Raw genomic sequence first — 24,094 nt, forward strand, 5'->3', positions numbered from 1 at the left:
TCCAAATGTCTGAAGTCGACTGTCTGTATGTTGTTGCAGCTTTGTGCTAATCTGGTTTTTACATCACTTCCTGTGGAAACATTGCACCAAGAGAAGAAATGGCTGTCACTCTGTTCTTGACATTTTTTTATTTCTGCTTGCCCTCTAATTAATCTAAGGAGCTTGCAAAGAAAAGCGTCTGGACTTCTTTAAGTTGCTTGAAGACGTTTCACCTTCATCCGAGAAGCTTCTTCAGTTCTAAGGTCAAATGGTGGAGAGTCCCAGATATAAACCTAGTGGGAGTTTCCCCCCACAGAGGGACAAAAGGACCCCTGATGATCCTCTAATCACATGAGCCAAGGTGTGAAACTGGGTGTGGGTCCCAATCAGCCAGAGTTTCAGGTGAGCTCTTTGTGAAACCTGGCCCCACCTTATCATGTGATGTCCTGAGGTCAGATGGCCCAGGATGTGAGTGGGCGTTAAGGCGTCTGGGGAGGGAACTCAAAACTGGATTATAGATGGCAGAGAGTTGGTGTCGTAAACCACCGCCTCTGTTCAAAGATGGTCGCTCACAGTGGACATAGATGCTTCTTTCACTCCTCTTTCAAACCATCTGTCCTCTCTGTCCAAAATGTGAACGTTGGCATCCTCAAAGAGTGACCTTTGACCTTTAGATGCAGATGGACAGCTGAGTCTTGTCCTGTGGAGGTGGCTCTTCTATGTTGTGCCATGCGCTTGTGAAGTGGCTGTTTGGTCTCTCGATGTAGATCAGGTGGTTTACGACACCAACTCTCTGCCATCTATAATCCAGTTTTGAGTTCCCTCCCCAGACGCCTTAACGCCCACTCACATCCTCGACCATCTGACCTCAGGAAATCACATGATAAGGTGGGGCCAGGTTTCACACCCAGTTTCACACCTTGGCTCATGTGATTAGAGGATCATCAGGGGTCCTTCTGTCCCTCTGTGGGGGGAAACTCCCACTAGGTTTAAATCTGGGACTCTCCACCATTTGACCTTAGAACTGAAGAAGCTTCTCGGATGAAGGTGAAACGTCTTCAAGTAACTTAAAGAAGTCCAGACGCTTTTCTTTCCAAGCTCCTTTGACTACGATGACCTGGATGACTGAGAACCTTCACTCTAATGCTAATATTGGACACACACGTGTTACACGTGCACACATTTCGCGCTACGTCTGAAACGTTTACATTCTAAATATTTCTCACAAAGATGGTTTGATTACATCATTTGTGCTACGCTGTTGCACTCCAGCGTCTCATAATCAGTATGATGCTCTAATGCCACAGCCTCTTCACTCCCCTACAGCGCTAACCTGGAGCTGCCTCCCTGCTGTGTTTTCTTTCAGGCGGATGCTAAGATGGTGTGCGATGTGGTCAGTCGTATGGAGGACACGGAGCCTTACTCTGCTGAGCTGCTCTCCGCCATGATGCGTCTGTGGTCTGACTCGGGCATCCAGGAGTGCTTCAGCCGCGCCCGAGAGTACCAGCTCAACGATTCAGCGCAGTAGTACGTCCCTGTGCTTATTTCTGCGTGTTTTTGTTGTGAGGCTGGAAACATTACCAATGTCAGTACTGAATCCATTATAACAAGTTATCCAAAAGTTAGCTTAATGACATCGCTTTGTGAATGAAGACTGTGCAGCAATCACTGACTGTTTAACAGACGTCACTCGATGACTGCACTCATTGGCACAGTTGGCTGTAATTCTTTAGTTTTCGATGTCTATCTGCAAACACTTGCTAACTATGAGCCACAGACGGGAAAACAAGACATTCGAATGTTGTTTCAAAGGACACAAATTTGGCTCCATTTCCGGTTTGTGTCGCATTTTTCAGCGACATCTCGGAAAAGAGCAGCTGGCCTGTGTTTAACAGACTAAAGAACAGCTTCTTCCTGTGGGCTGTCAGAACTCTTAATGCAAACTAAGAGTGTGTAAAGACTTCCCCAACACGTCCACCCTGACACTGCTGTTGATCATCTATGTGCAATATCTCAGTCTTTCCATGTTCTGTGCAATATTTTTGGCTCATGTGCAATTATTTTGGTCCCAGTCTGTTTCAATGTTTCCTACACATACACCATGTATATAGTTCCACTCACATATGTATACATATACACTGTTTTTTTATTTTATTCTATTTATTTAATTATTTATTTATTTTCCGCCTTCGTTGTATATTGGTTTCTCTTCTTCTTACTTTAGCATCTTTGTGGTTCAGCTACCCAATTTCACTCTAAGTCTCTCTAAGTTTGCAGATAGCATCGTCACTTCCTTTCAAAACAAACAAAATTAGCAGTGTGCTAGCAGCCAAAGCAATCACAAGGAGGTTTTGCCAACTTTGGGGAACTGTGTGGTGTGTAGGTCAGTGCGACTTGGACCTCGTTTGCTTCATCTTACATTGAAATCTTCATTTAATTCCAGACATCTTTGAAGGATTACAAACACAAACAACACAAGTATCACACATCCAACACGGCCGACAAGTTAATGTTGCCGTCAACTGTCTGCACAGCCTCAGCACCTGGGACGTTTCCGGCTAATGCTAATAGCTTATAGCTAGCTTGCATGGTTAACAACCTGAGAAGCGTGCTACCTGCAGTTGATCGCTGAACACAAGTCGCTGCGTAACTTTGGACTAAAGCAAATCGCTTCAAACTTTAAGCAACGGACAGTAGAGGTGGGAATCACCATACATCCCACGATACGATATTATTGCAATTTTTAAAAATATTTAGCGATATTCAGATTCTGTACATAAAGGTAAACTTTATCAATCATCATTTTCTCTAATATCAAAGTCTCACACTCAGTCTTTCTCTCATTTCAGTTTGATTGTTGACAAACTGAACGGTTTGTATTACAGTCTAGTCCAACTTAACTGAATCAACCATCTGGTACAATTATAGCTATTCTGAACTATGCAGTTTATGAAAACTATGCAGCCCCTTCAGCAACTGAAGACTTTGAAAGTAAATTAAAACAAAATATAATTTTACATTAAATAAAAAAGTTTTAAACTTAATTAAAATAAAACATGTCTTAAATTAAAATAAGTAAACTGTCATGTTTATTAAACACATTTGGACAGTGAAGGAATGTCAGGATTCTTGCTCAGAAAAAGGATCAACATGCTCTGAAGTCAGAGCACAAAAACCTTTTTGTAACAAAGTATCGATTTCTGCTGTCCCTGTATCGATACATTATTAGCAAACAAAATATCACCATGCTACACAGTATCCATTTTTTCCCCACCCCTAACAGACAGTAAACTTTAGCATTTTGTGAATTTCGAGGAAAAAACTAGAAATCCTGTTTGATAAGACTGTCGGCTCGGGAACCCTGAGTTTAAGCATGATTCCCATCCCTTTGGTGGCTGTAGACACAAAGTGTTTGTAGTGATACCCACAGATGCACCAAATCATCACAGCAAATATATTTGTCTTTGTGTTTGCGTCAGCAGATCCCTGATTTACTGAAACCAGATCAATACATGAGTCATTAGTAGCTACACGGCTTTAAACACAACACGTGAACTTAAACACATACGCACTACTGTTTATTCGTGCAATCATACCCCGCCTATTACAGTCAATCGCCATTACTGGGTCTAGAGAGAGAGCGAGTGGGTGGGGTAGAGAGGAAGAAGAAGCAGTCGTTTCCCTCAAGTGCCGTGTTTGTCGTTTAATTGTGCTTCTTACATCCAGTAAAATTACAGCACGACATCAAAAAAATGATCGTGGCAGAGGACTCAGTGAAAGTTACACGGATGTTATCATTTAAAGATACATTTGCGAGAGGAAAGGTAACAAAAGGTCATGTAAAGGACACGAGGCACGGCGAGAGAAATGAGGAGGCAAAGTGAAGGATTACAAACATACTCCTATCAGCATTTACCCTAACTTAAGTAACATCCACTGTGTGTGTGTGTGTGTGTGTGTGTGTGTGTGTGTGTGTGTGGTTTGTCTGTGCTAAATGTCACATTAAAGATTGATGCACTCTGCCTATTATGTTGTGGCCTGTGGAGCAGAACAGAGCAACCAGCCTATGAACTGATAGGACACATATCACATGATCAGACCACACTAGGTTCAACCTGTGTGTGTGTGTGTGTGTGTGTGTCTTTATTGAAGACCCTTAACAGAAGATAAATTTGATGTTATTTGTCATGTGGGGGATGTTATAAAACTGTCCAAAGTTGGCAGTTATTAGTAATATTAATAGTACTTTTTGTGTGTTGGTACTCATGAGTGCATCTAATGTCTTTTTATTGCATAGAAAGCAGAGGGTCTATTGTGAGAGGAGTCCTGCCTGAAGCACCTCTCTGTCCGTCTCTGTGCAAATACCCTGCATGGGCTGACCTGTTTAGCACAATGCACATACACTCTGACTGTGATTTACATCCACTGCCTTTATGACAGTCAGTCATTCAAAACGTGAACATCAATCTTGCACATATGAAATTACATACAAAAACCAGGCAAAGTGGTTAAATGGATGCTGTAAGTATTGGCTGAGTTCATCAGGCTAAAAAGACTTGAATACAGAGCTCGTGCATAATGCACAGCTGTTACAAACACTCATCGATGCTGGATAAACGTTACAGTTAAATGTCACAGTCTCTGTATATTGATCTGCAGCTTACATTACATTTGACTGTTTAGACCCTCTGAACATGTTATTGGGTCATAATGAAAAGCTGCTTTATCCACGTTGATGAGAGCACTGCTATACACAGAGATGCTGGTTTGTCCACTGCAGCGTGTGTGTGTGTGTGTGTGTGTGCGTGCTTGTGTGTGTGTGTGATTTCCTGGTCTCATTAAGTAATAACAGGGTTTTTCCTCTGAGCACTTTTATATTATGTTTCATGGGTTTGCATCACGTCGCTGCTGCTTCTGTAGAAAAGTGCTGGTTTCAAATCTGTGTCAGGACGTCGCAGTAGGGGACACGTCTAACCAACTACAGGCTGGTTCCTTAGCAACAGCTGTGGGTTAAGACGGTTAAGCCAACCCCTCTCTTGCCATAAAAAAACACAATGCTGCATGGAGATGGTAAATTTTGTGTTACAATGGTAATAACACATTTTATGTTGTTTATACTTGAAGATCGAGTATACGGGTGTACTGCATGTATTGTGATGTTTATACAATAAATCGTTGCTTTCATGTAAACATGAGAAGCTTTTGTGTTACCGTAAGTATAGAGCTGACAGGCTGCTTATGGCTCTCCTTGATGGATTGTGTTTCTGTAGTGAGCCGCTGCACTAGTAAATGGCTCACGTAGAGTCACTGCACTTGAGTTTATACAGCAGGGATCGATACAGCTGTACTCCATATATCTGGCTCTCTCGTACTCTCTGTGTAAGATGTCCCTGTCGGGCCGGTTTCCTGTTATTGTGGTCGGCTATTACTCCAAAAACAATTTAGAAATGCAGCTCTTCCATGGCACTTTATCGCGGTTTTAGTTAATTAGTGTTCAGTGTTATAGCTTTGTTAACAATACTGCGGGCTGTTGTACTCACAGAGGTTTATTCGTCCATTTTCATGGACATAACTGGCCCAGTTTAGAGTTTTCCCAACTTTAATCACATTTGGAATGACAGCAAACATAAAAGAGATAATTATTGAAATCCCATTTTACGTAAGAACCGTGATTGGATTCTCGCCATTTTCAGAAACAGATGAGGTATATATCAGAATAAAACGTCTAGCTGTAGAATACACATCAAATCATAACCAGTGGGGAATATCAAGCACAGCTGGAAATCTTGTCCATTATCCATATTACCTGCACTGTAAAAAAGAATCGTGATACAAAAGTATTTTACAGTTTTGTACTGTTCTTCTAGAATATCATTACATTTACATAAATAGGCTGTGATTTTACATTTCAAATGTAAATTAACGTAAAATCACTGTAAATGTAATAAAACTTAATTTTCATGATTATTAAATGTATCTGTCTGTACATGTGCATATTTAGATTGTTAAAATAATTCACAAATGCTTCATAATTTCACAAATATCTGTCCGTTATTTGAAAGATTGAACTGTTCAATTCAAATGTAATGCTATGGAAAAATATATAAAATGATTCGTATAAACTTTTTTTATATCAAATAATAATTATTATTATTACTGCTATTTAGGGCGATCGTGGCTCAAGAGTTGGCAGTTCGCCTTGTAATCAGAAGGTTGCCGGTTCGAGCCCCGGCTTGGACACTCTCGGTCGTTGTGTCCTTGGGCAAGACACTTCACCTACTGGTGATGGTCAGAGGGGAATTATAAAGTGGAATTGTAAAGCGCTTTGAGGGTCTCAAAAACCGCGATATGAATGCAATCCATTGTTATTTAAACCAACTGTTAACTGTATATTTCTGTACATTTAGGTATTATTATTCATATTGCTGCATTCATTGACCTTTTTTATAGGTAATTTCATTGTTTAATTTCATAAAATTGTTCCTAATTTAATGTTTGAAAGCACTTGAAAAAGGCAAAATGTAAAATGTAAAATTAGGGCAACAAACTGTATTGTCATTACTGAAAATAACCGTATTTTCATGGGAAAGTTATTTTCTGTGATTTTATGGTATTATTTTGGCTCCCAGCTGCCGTAATATTACTGTTTTTTTTAGGATTTTTTTTACAGTGTAGCTTTCCAGCCTGGAACATAAGGTAGAAATCAGCTTGATTGCCGAGCAGTTAGCAGTTAGCCGTTAGCAGTTAGCAGTTAGCGATCAGGCTGACCGTGTCAGAGATCATTGTTCCTTGGCACAGCCCTAATTAAGTTAACCACTGTTGTAATTATTAAACACTTTACTTCAAATCTAATAAACAACGACCCTGTATTTCCCCCTTAGTAAAATATAACTCTATAGAAGCCTACGCCTCCAAACATCTGCTGGGCTTATCATGTCTGGTTTGCTAGATTAGCTAGCTACCCAGCTACACATCAGTTAGTAGCCAAAGCCCAATGACGTGGCAGATCAGCATCAAGTCTGTTGAAAGTTGCTTTTGGGTCGAGCATTTGTTTAGTAATAAGCCATAATGTTGTATGTACTCCTGAGGTCGGTGTTCATTGACCTAGCGTACCAAGAAGTATGTCCGCTAACAATAGCCTAACACAGCTTACAAAAAGTCATCTGCCTGTCCGAAGGTGATATGTAGTTGACACTACTGTGTGTTTGAGACCTTTGTGGGACTGCAGCTCTGTACATTATATAATGGCATTTGTGTTAGCGTGAGTTCGTGTGAAAAGGTGTTTCTGTGAAGCCTAACAGCAGAATAGAAACAGCAAACAGGAGGAGCGGACGTGTTCTTGTTAGAGACCTCCTGAAGGTCACGAATGGCAAATAACCCAACCCTAACCCCAACCCTTCTTTCTTAGTAAACCTTCTAAGCTCCTCGCAGTTCTTTGGGCTCATTAGTAACATTTCCCACGTGCCAGGTTTTGGAAATCTGCTGTTTCTTTGCAAAATGTTTGTGACTTTTCAGTCTGAAATACCAAGTGGTTCACACAAATTGCATGAACCACTCGGCATAATTGATCTGCTTTGGATTGCTTTGTAATGAAGTGCTCTGGTTTGTTTGACTGACTGCCTTGTAATCTAATTAGCATCCTTTCATTTTGTGAATTGAAACATGCTTTAACACCAAGTCACTAATCCAGTGAACGGATGCTGTGTAGAAACATGGCGCGCACATCCTCGGGATGCAGTGCTTGTTTGTTTTCAGTTTCAGAAATAAATCGAGGCTCAGCTGTTCACACTTTCATCTTTGCTCAGGATAAAAATATGCAGTCTTCTTGTGTCCTCCTTACAGCTTTCACATTATAATCACAATATAATTCAGATTCTCTGTAATCAGTTGTTCTTATCGCTGAAGCTATGACAGCGCACCATCCATTTCTTTTTCTCGTCATCTCTCCAGCTTTTGTCTTTTAAAAGGAACTAATGATCATCCTAACGGCTCTGAAACTGAACAGTTTCTAGATTAACCCTTTAAAGCAGGTCAGAGCAGCACGCTCTGTTTTGCTTAACTATTTTTAAATCCCTGTAGCTCTGCAACCACGTGAGCTAGCACAATAATTTTTTTTGCATATGAAACCGGAGGAGTTGTACTTCCATCTTATGCCATCAGCTTGTCCTCGGTCACAGTTTCCTTCCACATATAACTTTAGAAAAATTGCATAAAAAGCACTTGCAGCAACAAAAACATAATATTCCAGAAACACGCTTTGCCGATCCGATCAGCTGTTCGTAACACTTCCTACATTGGATTAGCCGTCAGCACGAACTATCGCATGTCCGCCATGACCTGCCCGAAACCGGAAGTGACGTCATTTTCGCGGAAATGTAGTTTTTTACCATCAGGGCCTCAATGAGCCTATACTGGTGTTTTTAAAAGTTATCTTTGACTTTATGACTTTCTGTGTGGTTTCTGGGATGCTTAGGACTCATATTGCACTGCTGGAAATAGTTTATTTTGATGCATATGCTGCTTTTTTGCAAATCTGCATTATAATATTTATTTTCGTTTTTCCTGCAGTATATAAAAATTGGTGTATTTCAAAAATAAAACTATGAAGACACTCAAAATAAATTTCCTGTGGTGGGAAACTATTTTGTGCAACTTTCTTGTATTTACAGTTTTGAGGGATAAGCCTCTTAAATTTCTCTAACTAGAAATATATGTTAAAAAAACAAAAACGATTTTCAATTTTTTTGTAGTTTATTGCACTTTTTTGTAATTTATGTAATTACTATGCACTTAATGCAGACATATTATTAAAATCTGGGCTGTAATGGTTGTATTGATGTATATCAACTTGAAATGCTCCCAAAAATGGCTCCACAGCATGTAAAAATATAATATAAGCTCTGGCAGACTTGGTTCTATGGTCGGTCTTAAAGGGTTAAAGATATGCATCTGTGGCACCAAGGCTGTGGGCCTGTCACCTATTACAGTTACATTCAGATGACTCTGTGGACGTTAAACTTGGTTTTCAGTTGATACTTTTACTGATTTTAATCTATTATGCATCTTGTTTATGGCTTTTAAATTTCTTATTTATTTTACTTTATTTGTGTCCAGCCCTTTGTGACCACTCGTCTATGGAAGGTGCTTCATGAACACTTTTATAACCTTTGTAAATGTTACTTACTGTCTGTGTCCTTCGCCCCGATGGTGAGATTGATCTTAATTTGAAGAAGGGATGAGGGATTAAACCTTCCGAGGTGCAGATTAGCTGGAACCAGAGCAGTATCAGGTGTTAAAGAGCCTAACAATCACAAAGCGACTCTAACATAAGTGTAGCTCTTCCTTCTGTCGCCCTGTGTGTTACAGTAGATAGTGTGAGAGTGACTGAGAGAACGATTCTCTGGATTCTGCTCTTCACGATTATTTGATTTATACGTGCACATTAAAAAATAAAGGCCCTCTTCCCGGGATATTCCATTACATAAGCGAATCCTCCCCTTCCTCACGTGTTACCAAGTGGCTGCTCCATGTGGTAACTTTGTATTTCAGACCGACGTTATTCCTCTAATGTGTAGCAGCGAGAAATTTGCTGTTATCCAGTAAACCAAAATTTAATCAACGTTTCTGAGCCACTAAAATAGATCAGATATTGAACCATGTGACACATTGCTGTTGCTACGGTGCTGATTTGAGGCTCACTTCCCATAGAAGGAGCAGGGAAAGAACAGGAACACCTGGAATTAGCTCAGATATTTACAGATCTACAGTGGTGGGTGTCAGATTGTCTCATTATGCAACACAAATTCACATTGAAAGTAGGCCGTAGCACCACAAATCCAGTGCAGTCAGCAACATTGAGCCACTTACATGAGCTGCTGGTGGATGTAAAGGACACTTCAGGGAAATTGGTGAGAACAATGGCTCGCTGATGTTTTTGGACCTCATTTTCCTGCAGTTGTTGTGTCAGATTCTGAGTTTTGTGTGTCTGTGTGCAGCTATCTAGACAGCCTAGATCGAATCGGTGCGGCGGACTACCAGCCCACAGAGCAGGACATCCTGAGGACCCGAGTGAAGACCACAGGCATCGTCGAGACACACTTTACCTTCAAAAACCTTCATTTCAGGTCAGTATCCAAAGCGTCTGCCGCCCCGATGTGTGCGCTCTTACTGCTCCTCTATCCAAGCGTACAGTAGGAACTCCAGCCTGTAATTAATGAGATTAAATGCTTTAAACAAGTGTCTATATTTATGATTCCCTTCCTTTTAAATGAGCTCTGATTCAATTAGAACAAGGAGCCGTGGGAACGATGACAGAGAGGAGAGGCATTATGGGAAAGAGAAGGGGCGAGTCCTGTTCTGGCGTCTAATCTAATCGCTCATTTTCCGCCCTACTTCTGTGGATGTGTGCAGGTATAAGCACACATTCATGTCCTAACAGCAGAGGGGTTAATATGTGGAGCATAGACAATTATTTTTCTGGATGGATGCACGTCACGTTTGGCAGCTAATGCTTCTTTTGCTCGGGTTCGTTCTGCTGAGCGATGCTTTCCTCTGTCACTCTCACTGGACTGGTTCTTATATAGCGCTTTTCTACTCTTCTGAGCACTCAAAGCGCTTTACACAACACACTGCAGTGTAGGAGTTGTGCTGGGTGTGCTTTGTTGAAGAAGCCTAAATATTGTCAGCTCAGTTGCTATTACTAGCAGTCAGGCAGTGTGTGGGAGGCTACAGTGTTCCTCTCCTGGGTGTAGCCCATGAACCTACCTACCATTATACCGTCACAGCCTTGGCTGACTTCATCTCACTGTGGATTAAGTCCTTTAGGGTGGTTGTTATGTTCTTTTCTAAAATTGCACATCTGAATCTGGTCGTTTGCAACATCAGCTGACTCACTTTCAGTGCAGCACGCTCCTGTTTTTTGTTTAGTGTGTGTTTTTGTTAGGGATGGGGATCGTTTAGGTTTTATCCGATAACGGTGCCAAACCGGTACTTTTGACACGGTGCCGGTGCTTAAACGGTCCAAAAACCTCTCATGTTCAGCTGTTTTTTTGTAAAAAGATAACAATGTTAGCCTTTTCTGCAGCTATGGGGCATATATGGTATCACTCTTGGCTGGAAGCAGCTTAAACAATGGAAAAAACACAAACTTTGTCCAAAAACCTCTCATGTTTAACTGTTTCCCACTTTTTCTTTGGTCATTTTAGCCTTTTTGTCCAGGGTGAAGGGAGTATCTGCCATCAAACAAGAAGACAGCTGCATGTAGCTATGATGGTGTTTGCTAGTTCACCTTACATGCATTAATGTAATAACGTGGTTAGCCTACTCAACGTAAATTACACACGAACAACATTAAGCTACTCACGCAGAGAAGAACGGCTGCTGCTGCATCATCATCCTCATCATTTCTGCTACACTGGCAGGGCTAGGGGCCAGGACTCTCCTCTTCGGGTTTTTGGGGGATGTTGCTAACTCCGGGTCGATAACAGGCACCACACCCGCAGTAGATGTGCTCGGTGTGAGGTCTCGCAGCAAGCTATCAAATACGGCGCATTTCTCGGCTTTTAAAAAAAACGCTATGCGTCGCCAGGTGTTTCATCAGATTTGAGGTGTTACCTCCTTTGACAGTATCACAGTATCAGCTTAAAGCACTTGTTGCAGCTGCTGAGTTTGCATCTTTTGCTGTGAAGTACAGCCAGACTTTGACGCTTCGCTTTGGGCATTTTTAATCTGTAGCTCTGCTCTAAAAGAACGTACGTACCTGGACCCGCCTACTATCCTCGGAAACGTAAAATGATTGGCTAGAATCTAAAGTGTATCACAGCTCAGGAAAATAAAGCACCGAAATGTGCGCTGCTTTACAGTCTGGTTACTACCGTTTATGTCAGAACCGGTGCCCATCCCTAGTTTTTGTATACATGTGACAGATGTTGAGCTCTAGTGCCGTCCTCAGGAAATCAAACCTGACGTCAGAAACGTGTCTGTGGAAAACTGTCGCTGCAGACAAGAGACGGGAGAAACAAATCCAGATACTCTGAAGCTGCATCACTCACTGTGATAAAACCCTGATAGGCGTCAGGCTAACGCCCTGATCTGTACGCAGTCAGCAGGTACGTGTGCATATGCAGAGACGCTGTCCTCGCTCATGCACAGGAAGTCCTAACAGCAACCTTCTGACAGCAAATATAAGAGCTCCTTTGTTTGAAGAGCGTGAATAAGTGAAAGTCACATGTCAGATCATCATCAGTGATCCAAAATAACAGAATAAGGAAATGATGTCAGCATCTGTGTTTCTTTAAACCACAAACTGTTTCAAGAATCAGATTCCGAGGAGAAAAGAAGGAAATCCAAGAAGATCTTTGTGACGGCGCTCGGCGCGCTGTCATCCTCAGAGCAGCTTCAGGTCCAGCAGTGAGGCCAGAGTCCTTCTGTGTGGACGTGAACTTGTTGTTAGGACCGTGTTGTACCCACGGACTCAAAGCTGCTTTACTCCCCGCATCTGCGTCAGAAGTCGTTGTCAAATCGAATCATGCTTCGAAATGAGCTTCAAATTGAATCACCTCCTAATTTGACTCGACTGAATTTAATTTATTATTTCTATTCTGTACAAATGTAATAATTGACGATTTAAATTATGTTTGTGTTAAAAAACCTGATCTTGTTTCCCGTGTTTGTCTCGTGTCCATCAGGCTGTTTGATGTGGGAGGTCAAAGGTCAGAGAGGAAGAAGTGGATTCATTGTTTTGAGGATGTCACAGCCATTATTTTCTGCGTGGCGCTCAGCGGATATGACCAGGTGCTGCACGAGGACGAGACCACGGTAAGGACACGTGTCTCTCTCTCTGTCAAATAACCTGTTTACAGCATCAGAGCCGTCTTCCAGTGACTCCGTCCCACGTTTGTGCATTCTGGATTTAGGGAAACAAAGGTCACGGCACACACGACAAGCAGCCAGTATAAAGATAGATGTTTGTCAGCGGACATAAAGCTTGTGACAGAGAAATGTCTGCAGAAATCAAGCCGTCTGAAAGGGTTATATATAAATACCTAATGCGTTCCCGTTAGGAGCCACAGCCTGACTCTGTGGTAAACCACACGTCGTGCTGCACAATGAACTTCTGTGGAATTATCCTCTGGGCTTTTACTCACTTCCTGCTGCACCAGGAGGACGCTGAAGTCCCCACGGAAAATAGTTTTCAGACTTTTTTGTTTAACAAAAGTCGTAACTGAATGCAAAGTTATTTTTCTCCATGCAAATGATTCTTCCCTGCAACGTGCAATAAACAAATTTCTAGCTTGGACACACGAATGTTCCACATGCTGCGTGGAAGAGATTCAACACGGCGGCTGTAGAGGACAGGTGAAGTGTCGTCACTGCAGAGAAGAAAGACGTGGTGACGTTAACCACAGAGGATCCCTGACGATTACATCGCGTAGCCTAAAACAAATAAGCTGATTTGAATGCACAGCACTCGCTGCTATTTATAAGCATAAAGTGAATCCTGGGAGAATTCCAGGAAGTCGAAATGTGTTCAGGTGCTCATCTATTTATGCAGCTGGCATCAAGCTTCCCTCTGAGCTGGGAGCACCAGAAGACTGGAGAGGAAATATCCATCACAAAATGTGTTCACAAATAGCTTCGTCCTGTTTTTGCCGCTTGCATTTAAAATCTGTTTCTGTGCCTCCATATAAATAGCAGTGCAGCTGTAAACAGGCGTAGCTCTGAGCTGTTTCACAGTCGAGCATTTGTCTTTACAAACCTGTATGGAAGAAGCAAAATCCCACTGAAAGAAGCAGCCTGGACCTTTTTCAACGACGAGATAGTGATTCTGACCGTGAACGGCTGCCTCTGTTACCTCTGCACCAGTGCCTCAGGAGTTTCAATCAAAAGTGTCGCACTTAATGATCGCTTGACAGAAACTTACAGTATTGCTAATGTCATGAACGTGAGACGTGATGTGACAGCTGGAAATCCCAAGACTCAACAGGACAGATCCATCCAGCAGTGAACACGCTCATATGTTCAGACACCAGCTGGTAGAGGTGGGAATCACCAAACATCCCACGATACGATATTATCACGATACTTAACTCACGATACGATATTATTGCAATTTTTAAAAATATTTTGCGATATTCAGATTCTGTACATAAAGGTAAACTTTATCAATCATCATTTTCTCTAATATCAAAGTCTCACACTCAGTCTTTCTCTCATTTCAGTTTGATTGTTGACAAACTGAACGGTTTGTATTACAGTCTAGTCCAACTTAACTGAATCAACCATCTGGTACAATTATAGCTATTCTGAACTATGCAGTTTATGAAAACTATGCAGCCCCTTCAGCAACTGAAGAATTTGAAAGTAAATGAAAACAAAATATAATTTTACATTAAATAAAAAAGTTTTAAACTTAATTAAAATAAAACATGTCTTAAATTAAAATAAGTAAACTGTCATGTTTATTAAACACATTTGGACAGTGAAGGAATGTCAGGATTCTTGCTCAGAAAAAGGATCAACATGCTCTGAAGTCAGAGCACAAAAACCTTTTTGTAACAAAGTATCGATTTCTGCTGTCCCTGTATCCATACATTATTAGCAAACAAAATATCACCATGCTACACAGTATCCATTTTTTCCCCCACCCCCACTAGCTGGAGTGTTTTTGTAATCTGACTGATGTAATTCTCAAATTCACACTAATATTGTTGAACGAGCTGCTGCATCCTGTCAGTTTTACTAGCAGATGCGTCCGTATGCGCACAGTGAGGATGCTACACGACCCGGCAGTAATGGGAGTGATACATACTGCACATCCCTTCTGGGCAGTTCATCAAAGTCGCTGATAGGCTGTGGATTTAATTAGGATGGCGATATTTCCCATTATACTGATCCCTGCTGGACGGGAGATTTTTCTTTTCCCCATCAGACCGAGATCCTGCGTCTGCAGTCCTCACTGCTCTGTCTGCTGACGAAGGCTGTTTCATGCCTGCATTTAACTGTGTTTAATGACGTTTGAAATAGTTTTCCCAAGAACTCCCCGAATACTAGAGATCGCCAAAGTCACATGACTCAGTCTTTTAATGCCACTACACACATGTACAGTGAGCTCCACAACATCTGCAGACGTGTGGGGAAAAAACGGAGGGTGAGGTGCACAGTTAGTGTGCAAATATACAAATAAAAGTGTATTTACAGTGTGTTATTGCACAGAAATGAAGTATTGCACAGTATTGACGGTAGAGTATGTTTACGTGTGAGCTCAGGGTGGTTATGAAGAAACTGTTACATTATATCAATGTGTTGTTGTTATTATTATTATTATATATTAATAAATAATGGTGTCAAAAAACAAAATAGGTTCATTCACATTTCACTGTTATGAACTCCTTGACATTATACATCCCATAATCACCCACACATGACATTTATAACACGTTTAAACATGAGGTGAGTTACAGCTTCAAAGATAAAGCTGAGTGAATGTTTCTTAAAGCCTTTCAACACTTGCAGATTTGCTGCCATTGGCAGAAAACTTCTTGTAGCCGAGATTTATTCGTGGCTGTTTCAGAGGACGGAGACGAGCTGAAAGAGCCGCTCGCCGCCTTTCTGACCTTTTAAAAAGCATCAGTGTGTTAGAGACATCGACACGGGTCACGCTACACTCAGTACTGTTTGCGTCTACTCCAGCAGCTCTTGTGTTTTTTCTGTCACCTCCTCATTTCTGTTGGAACGCTCTAACGAACACAGGCGTACCCCCCCACCCTTTGACGAGACGACTGCTGTATGTAGATACTGTCTTCCTGCCTAAACACTTTCCTTTTAGCACTTGGGATGCATGTGTGTGTGGGATAGAAGAGGGGGGGTTAAAAAGGAAGTGGGACCCCTTGCATTTTCTGTTCCTGCTCTAAGCTCCGCCCTGCAGCATCTCTGGCTACTTCCACTCCTCCTGTCACTGTTGCCATCGACTGTCTTCTCTAACCAATCAGCAGTCAGATCTTCTACAGAAGCTCCACCCACAGACAGGTATGAAACCACCCCGATAGGTGTACGCACACTCTGAGAGTTGAAAGCAGCGCCTCTTTGTGTTCGCTCAATCCAAAAATGTTGCCTGGCTTTCTCCTCTCTCGTTCTTCCTGGTAACTTTTTAAAGCTCTTCTTAATTTCCTAATTTTCTATCGACCTGTTTTCCTCTAATCCAATCAGCTGCTTCTGCTCGCCCGTCCTGAGCAGGAAAGAAATCAAACTGGAGAGAAACTGCTTTCAACTCTTTCTCTGAATCAATGTCACTGTAGCATGAACAGGTTTGTTACTGATGAACAAATAATCCAGGCCTCAGTTTTGTTCCATCTTCTACTTGTTTTAGTCGCCGACCCAACAGTGGATACTAATTACTCATTTATGAAGCACATGCATTGTTCCTGTTGGGCCGAGAAGATAAATATAGTCAGAAAACACTTACAAAGCTTTTAGTTTCAAAGTGCAGTAACTTGAGCGTCCTCTTCCTCTTCCTCCTCTCTGCCTTTACACTTCATTACCTCCACAAACTGTCACTGCAGCTTTTTCCTCACATACACGCTGCCAGCCGTGCAGTCGCCTCCTCCCCCTTCAAGCCTCACTCTGCAGCCCCAGAGTGAGGCTTGTGCTTAGCTGCTCAGTGTAATACAAGCTAACTGGCTAAAATGGCTTTGCTATTTAGATCACTGATAATGTTGATTACTGATACGCTGATGCAAATACACAAACCCAGATACACGTGTCACTTTCCAAGAGGAACTTCCAGGACTTCTGTTCTTAGATTCAATTTAATTCCTCTTTGTGTTAAGATTGTGTGCATGTGATGTGGGTATTCTTAATCTGGCTTTGTGTATGCATGTAGGTGAATATTTATGTTTCCGTTGTGTGCTTTTACAGTGTGTTAGTGGTTTAACAGCCCGTTAACTCGTGCTAACGTCTCCCCCACAGAACCGCATGCACGAGTCTCTCAAGCTGTTCGATTCCATCTGTAACAACAAGTGGTTTCAGGAAACCTCCATCATCCTCTTCCTGAACAAGAAGGACCTCTTTGAAAGCAAGATCAGCAAGTCACCGCTGTCCATCTGCTTCCCTGAGTACACTGGTACATACAAGCTGCACCGGGACATCTCATGAAGTGTAGTTAAGAACGAAAACTAGAAGCTCTCGAGAGTCCGAACCTGCACCGAGTTTTACTTTTAAGGGAATCTTTTCTATGGATTCATTTTATTTTTGTTTAAAAAGTTTGCAGTGCAGTAAAGGAAAGGCAGCGAGATCAGAGGTCAAAGGTGACGCAAACTATAACGTGATATTTAGAAAACCCATATACCCTAAATGTTACGATACGAACAAAAGTTCAAAGATGAGACACATTTTATGGAAATTTGACCTTGAAGAAAAGGTCAGAGGTCACATCATCGCTTACACAGCAGGAAACAATGTTTTAAATAGCTGAAGCATCACTTTGACCTTCGGATCTCGACTTTAAAGGAGGTCAGATATCAAATATGTGGCGATATTTGAACTCTTTACATGGTGCTTTCTATATAGTGACAGAGTGGAGCCTCAGTCATGATCTGGCCTCCTGCTTAGGCCACAGGTCACACTGACAGGTACAGTCGATGCTACAGATGCAGGACGTATTCAGAGAACTACATCAGCAGCTACAGCAGAGTTCCTGCAGGCTTTAAGAAGCTTTAGTTCCCAGCTACATGTTGCTTGGTGGCTCTTTACAGCATTCGTCAACATGAATGGAAAATGGAAAAATATGTTTACTGTTCAACTTTTTACACAGCGCTAAGTCACAGCAACAGTCGCCTTAAGACGCTTTATATTGTAAGGTCGACCTACAATAATACATACAGAGAAAAACCCGGAGTGGAGTGCCCACTCCGGGTCGGGGATGAGGTCCTGCCCCAAGTGGAGGAGTTCAAGTATCTCGGGGTCTTGTTTGCGAGTGATGGGAGAAGGGAGCCGGAGATCGACAGACGGATTGGGGCTGCAGCTGCAGTGATGAGGACGCTGCATCGGTCCGTCGTGGTGAAGAGGGAGCTGAGTGTAAAAGCGAAGCTCTCAATTTACCGGTCGATCTACGTCCCTACCCTCACCTATGGCCACGAGCTGTGGGTAGTGACCGAAAGAACGAGATCGCGGATACAAGCGGTGGAAATGAGCTTCCTCCGAAGGGTGGCTGGCCTCTCCCTTAGAGATAGGGTGAGAAGTTCGGCCATCTGGGAGGGGCTCAGAGTAGAGCCGCTCCTGCTCCACATCGAAAGGAGCCAGCTGAGGTGGTTCGGGCATCTGACAAGGATGCCTCCTGGGCGCCTCCTGGGTGAGGTGTTCCAGGAGGAGGCCCCGGGGCAGACCCAGGACACGCTGGAGAGATTATATCTCTCGGCTGGCCTGGGAACGCCTTGGTGTTCCCAGGATAAGCTGGAGAAGGTGGCTGGAGAGAGGGAGGTCTGGGCCTCTCTGCTTAGGCTGCTGCCCCCGCGACCCGGCCCCGGATGAAGCGGATGAAGATGGATGGAGAAAAACCCAACAATCATATGACCCCCTATGAGCAGCACTTTGGTGACAGTGGGAAGGAAAAACTCCCTTTTAACAGGAAGAAACCTCCGACAGAACCCTCAGGGAGGGGCGGGGCCATCTGCGGTGATTGGTTGATGAGAGAGAAGGAAGACAGGATAAAGACATGCTGTGGAAGAGAGACAGAGGTTAATAACACGTATGGCTCAGTGCAGAGGTCTGTCACAGTCTGTCACAGTATTTCTGCCTCCAGGGTTTGATGGCTGTGTCGAATCAGGGGAAAAGGTTTGTTGTCCATTTCTTTTTTTAAACTGGGGGTGAATCACCAGATGCTGCTACTAAGTCTCGCACACACACCCATGTTTGTAATTAGGCGAAGCAGCAATCGAGCAGAAACGTTGGCAAACTTCTTCAGCTGCTCCAGCTGTTTATTGAGACGAGCCTGAGATCTGTGGGCAGCTGCTAGCATTAGCTACTCCGACAAACAAAGTGACTTCCCGTTCATAGCTGCATTAAGGTGTAAAAGTTCTTTGGTCACCACAGTCCAGCTGCAGCTATATTAGAGCTGGGGACGTGGTTGATGATTTAAGACAAGCTGTCATTCGCTGAAGTTACTCTTTCATTAAAAACAAGCATGTCGAGATTTCACGCAGAGCAAAAATACAGTGACATGAATCAAACCTGGGCTTTCATATATGTAGCTTCAGTTTTGAAGTCACAATTGTGCTGATTTCTAAGAAAGTATGAAAGTCGAACATAATGTTGAATCCAGAGAAAGAGACTCACGGGGAATAAAAGCTGGGGTGTTAGTGGGAGCACGAGAGGAGCTCAGTGAGAGAGGAAACAAGAGACAAGACAACATGTGAGGCAGGGAGGGGGGCAATGGCAGAGACGGAGAGAGCAAGAGTGTGAGAAATTTATAACAACACAGGCAAAGCAAGATGGTGGGAACGCGAGAGGGCGAGCCAGCGGGACTGTGAGAAAGCGAGAATTAGAATTCCAGTCTTGTTCTCGGCCTCTCCTCCTCTCTTCACCCCTCTGCAGACTTTGTGCCTGTTCTGATGAAGTTGCCACCGAAGCAGACAGACGAACCACAGTGCTGCTAATGGCTGAGAGCCAGAGAGATGTTAGCGACACTTGGAGCAACATTTGCTCCAATCAGTGAGATCTGACTCATTGTAAAAGCACTGTACCAATTTAAGCTGCATTACCTGCCAAATGCTCGCGTAAAGGCAGAACAGTTGATGATGCTGTTGAGCTAAAAGGCTGCACAGTGGATTTGCCAGTGCTGGTAAATTGATCAATGCACGTTATTTTTAGCTTTAGGGCCTCGTAGCTTCACATTCTGAAGTCTGTAACACATTAACCCTTTAAAGCTGGTCGGAGCTGCACGCTCTGTTTTGCGTAACTACTTTTAAATCCCGGTAGCTCTGCAACCACGTGAGCTAGCGCAATAATTTTTTGCATATGAAACCGGAGGAGTTGTACTTACATCTTATGCCATCAGCTTGTCCTCGGTCACAGTTTCCTTCCACATATAGCTTTGCAAAAACTGCATAAAAAGCACTTGCAGCAACAAAAACATAATATTCCAGAAACACGCTTTGCCGATCCGATCAGCTGTTCGTAACACTTCCTATGTTGGAATAGACGTCAGCGCGAACTATCGCATTTTTGCGTCATTTTGCGGAAATGTAGTTTTTTACCATCAGGGCCTCATGAGCCTATACTGGTGTTTTTAAAAGTTATGTTTGACTTTATGACTTTCTGTGTGGTTTCTGGGATGCTTAGGACTCATATTGCACTGCTGGAAATAGTTTATTTTGATGCATATGCTGCTTTTTTGCAAATTTGCATTATAATATTTATTTTCGTTTTTCCTGCAGTGTATAAAAATTGGTGTATTTCAAAAATAAAACTATGAAGACACTCAAAATAAATTTCCTGTGGTGGGAAACTATTTTGTGCAACTTTTTTGTATTTACAGTTTTGAGGGATAAGCCTCTTAAATTTCTCTAACTAGAAATATATGTTAAAAAAACAAAAACGATTTTCAATTGTTTTGTAGTTTATTGCACTTTTTTGCAATTTATGTAATTACTATGCACTTAATGCAGACATATTATTAAAATTTGGGCTATAATGGTTGTATTGATGTATAGCAACTTGAAATGCTCCCAAAAATGGCTCCACAGCATGAAAACATATAATATAAGCTCTGGCGGACTTGGTTCTATGGTAGGTCTTAAAGGGTTAATAATGTTCAGGAAGTTGCAGCCTGCACCAGCAATAACAGGACATATTAGCTTCCATCACGTATCATTTATCTGTCTGAAATCACCTCGTCTGACAACGCGGCCTGTGCATCGTTTTTATTGAAGCTTCGCCTCAGCTGAATGTGTGCTGAGAGTCAAAGGAGATGTTTTCAGAAAGCATGGAGGGGAGCACACGGATACAAAGGTTCAGATCAAAACCAATCACAGCAGATGGCCCCGCCCCTCCCTGAGCCTGGTTCTGCTGGAGGTTTCTTCCTGTTAAAAGGGAGTTTTTCCTTCCCACTGTCGCCAAAGTGCTGCTCATAGGGGGTCATATGATTGTTGGGTTTTTCTCTGTATGTATTATTGTTGGTCGACCTTACAGTATGAAGCACCTTGAGGGGACTGTTGCTGTGATTTGGCGCTGTGTAAATAAAAGTGAATTGAACTGGGGGGGTTTCTAACTCTGTGTGTGTGTGTGTGTCTCCTCAGGTCTGAATACTTACACAGAGGGACTGGGATACATCAAGTCTCAATATGAGAGCAAGAACAAGTCACCCAAGAAAGAAGTGTACTCCCACGTGACCTGTGCTACGGACACCAACAACATCCAGTTCGTCTTTGACGCCGTCACTGATGTCATCATAGCCAATAACCTCCGAGGGTGTGGCCTGTACTGATGATGCTGTTAAACTTTGGCCAATGGATGCTGGGTGTTTGACTTGTATGTGAGAGCCGGTCAACTGTGGGACCTGAGCTGTGTTCATGATGTCATAGTTCTCATTTCTCATACTGGCCCAGTTTGAATTAACTGGTTGGTTGTTGGTGGTTGGTTGGCTGAGACGTCTTTATCCTAATTAAGAACCGTTATTTTAAGCTTCTAAAATCTGTTCTCGCTGCAGATATTTTGCACAATACCGAAGCTGAGAAGCAGAACGAGAGACCAGCTGAGCCGAACACAGTCTGGTGTACTGAATCACTTTTTTCCCATTTGTGTTCATATTTTTGTATCATAAATTTGTGCCTTATTTATACCAAAAGTCGACGCAAACGTGCGTATGATTAGTCTTAGTGGGGGTCAAGTTCAGCTAATTCAAAGCTTTAATCAAAACTGACTTTGTTGCAGGCATTTCAAGTACTGAGTGTAAATTTCAGAGCTGTTAAGTCGAGGAAAATAATTGTATGATATTTTCAGAGTAGTAGAGTTTTGGGGGCTAAATTCCCAGCAGTATTTGTGCCCACTAAGAAGCTGAGGGGGAGTTACAGCAAATGATAAAAACAATAATCTATAATGAATTTGGTACGTTTTATTTAAATGGGATTGCCACTTTTACGTAAAGTTCCCATAGTAAAAACAGAGTGCACCCTGGTCACTAGTGGGTGGTCCACAGGGACACCTGAGACACACACCTGCTGACGTCATTCTAAAGAGTCGAGCTGTGAGAACATATCACAAATCTATCCGCTGTGCTTTTAACCTGAGATGAAACTGTGTAGATTTCAGTAAACCTCCTGATTCCTCTTTTGATTGGATCTGATTTCATGGTGCAAACGAGCGCATAAAGAGGACGTTGTTGCTCGAGCCACGCCGCTGTCATCGTTAATCTCTGCAGACGTCACTCCCGGCTGCAGGCTCATCTCGCTTCTTGCGCGGGACTCCTTAAAATCAATTGAAACAAAGAGTCGCAGAAGCTTGTGCATTTCAAGTTGCTATACATCAATACAACCATTACAGCCTAGATTTTAATAATATGTCTGCATTAAGTGCATAGTAATTACATAAATTGCAAAAAAGTGCAATAAACTACAAAAAAATTGAAAATCGTTTTTGTTTTTTTTAACATATATTTCTAGTTAGAGAAATTTAAGAGGCTTATCCCTCAAAACTGTAAATACAAAAAAGTTGCACAAAATAGTTTCCCACCACAGGAAATTTATTTTGAGTGTCTTCATACTTTTATTTTTGAAATACACCAATTTTTATATACTGCAGGAAAAACAAAAATAAATATTATAATGCAAATTTGCAAAAAAGCAGCATATGCATCAAAATAAACTATTTCCAGCAGTGCAATATGAGTCCTAAGCATCCCAGAAACCACACAGAAAGTCATAAAGTCAAAGATAACTTTTATAAACACCAGTATAGGCCTGACACAGTGGATGCGGTGCACCGTGCAATATCCCGGCTGTCCTCCAGTCCACCTTAATAAACCAGAGGTGAGCTTTGAAAGATTACAGACTGATGTGTTCGTCCTCTGGGACACGAACGTGACTACGGTTGTATCCACACTGTTCTCCTCGTATCTCGACGTCTGTTTGGAAGTGATCATAAAACGAACAGAGTGACGGGCGCTGTTCTGACCCAGCTCAGAGAGATCAGTGCTGGAGCTACGTCATTGGTTCCGCCACAGTTAACATTGTCACATAGAAAGTGTTTGTCTGTGATGGCGCCGACGAAGCCGAGCATCTTTATTTATGAGAAGGGCATTCGCACGCACAAACAACCAGATGTGTTTCCTCTGCTCAGAGCCGCCGTTTGTGGAGCACAGGTAGATGTCGTCATCATCGGCCCGCCCGACCACATCTGTGCCAAATTTAGAAGCAGAGCGCTCCCCGAGGCCGTCGTTCAGCCTGCATGCTGTGTGCTGATGTGTGTTTTGTGTGTTCATGTTTTCAGATTGTATATAGTTACCTACATGTGTCTGTTGATGGTACAGAAAAGGTCACGGCGTGTGTGTTGTGTAAGAGGCGACATCAGCCCATGGGTGCTGCGGTGGAGTCAGCATCTGTGGATTAATTACCCAGAGGGCACCTATCTACCCTTTCAGCACAGACAGGCCTCAGACACACAAACACACTCACGGGGCTTCAAAATGTCACAACACCTTCGTTGCCAAATAATCCTGCAGTTTCCAGCCAAAGAGGTTCACGCGGCCGCACAGCGAGCCGCTGCCACGACTGCTGAAGGCGTTTCATCGTCGTCTCCTGACCGATCTGTTGCATGTAGAGAAACGATCTCTGCGTCCTTAGTTTTCACTCTCAGTAGCTTCATTCATTCGCTACACTTTGCATGAAGCTTCCACAAAGCGTTTAGTGTTGACAGGCTGAAATCGGTGCTTAATCCCATCGATCCAAAAATCAAAGTTCTTCTATAGATTCGGATTTTTTTTCCTAAACTGGGGAATGATCGCGTACAGAGTTCAAACACAACCCTTTCCCTCCCCGTCTATGCAGCGCAGAGCTTAATATCATTGCAATCGCACATTTCACTCGTAATAAAACCAAATCTGTGTGATAAACGTAGGAGCACAACT

The 24,094-nt window shown here is 42.5% G+C and overlaps 1 protein-coding gene across 2 annotated transcripts in view; it reads left to right on the forward strand.

Moving 5' to 3' along the window:
* LOC146515968 (guanine nucleotide-binding protein G(o) subunit alpha) overlaps window positions 1–24,094 on the forward strand; it is a 105,373-nt gene that overhangs the window by 69,142 nt on the left and 12,137 nt on the right. Inside the window, exons 4-8 of one of the 2 annotated variants that reach the window (XM_085169104.1) lie at window positions 1,346–1,506; window positions 9,975–10,103; window positions 12,666–12,795; window positions 16,945–17,098; window positions 21,270–24,094. The exon at window positions 21,270–24,094 is cut by the window's right edge and continues 691 nt beyond it. In XM_085169104.1, the coding sequence (XP_085025230.1) occupies window positions 1,346–1,506; window positions 9,975–10,103; window positions 12,666–12,795; window positions 16,945–17,098; window positions 21,270–21,457 (762 nt within the window). In that variant the 3' untranslated portion in view covers window positions 21,458–24,094. The remainder of the gene's footprint in view (window positions 1–1,345; window positions 1,507–9,974; window positions 10,104–12,665; window positions 12,796–16,944; window positions 17,099–21,269) is intronic. The other variant, XM_085169103.1, reaches the window with a different exon arrangement.

The sequence above is a fragment of the Neolamprologus multifasciatus genome, chromosome 7, assembly GCF_963576455.1.
Source record: "Neolamprologus multifasciatus chromosome 7, fNeoMul1.2, whole genome shotgun sequence".
Lineage (NCBI taxonomy): Eukaryota > Metazoa > Chordata > Actinopteri > Cichliformes > Cichlidae > Neolamprologus > Neolamprologus multifasciatus.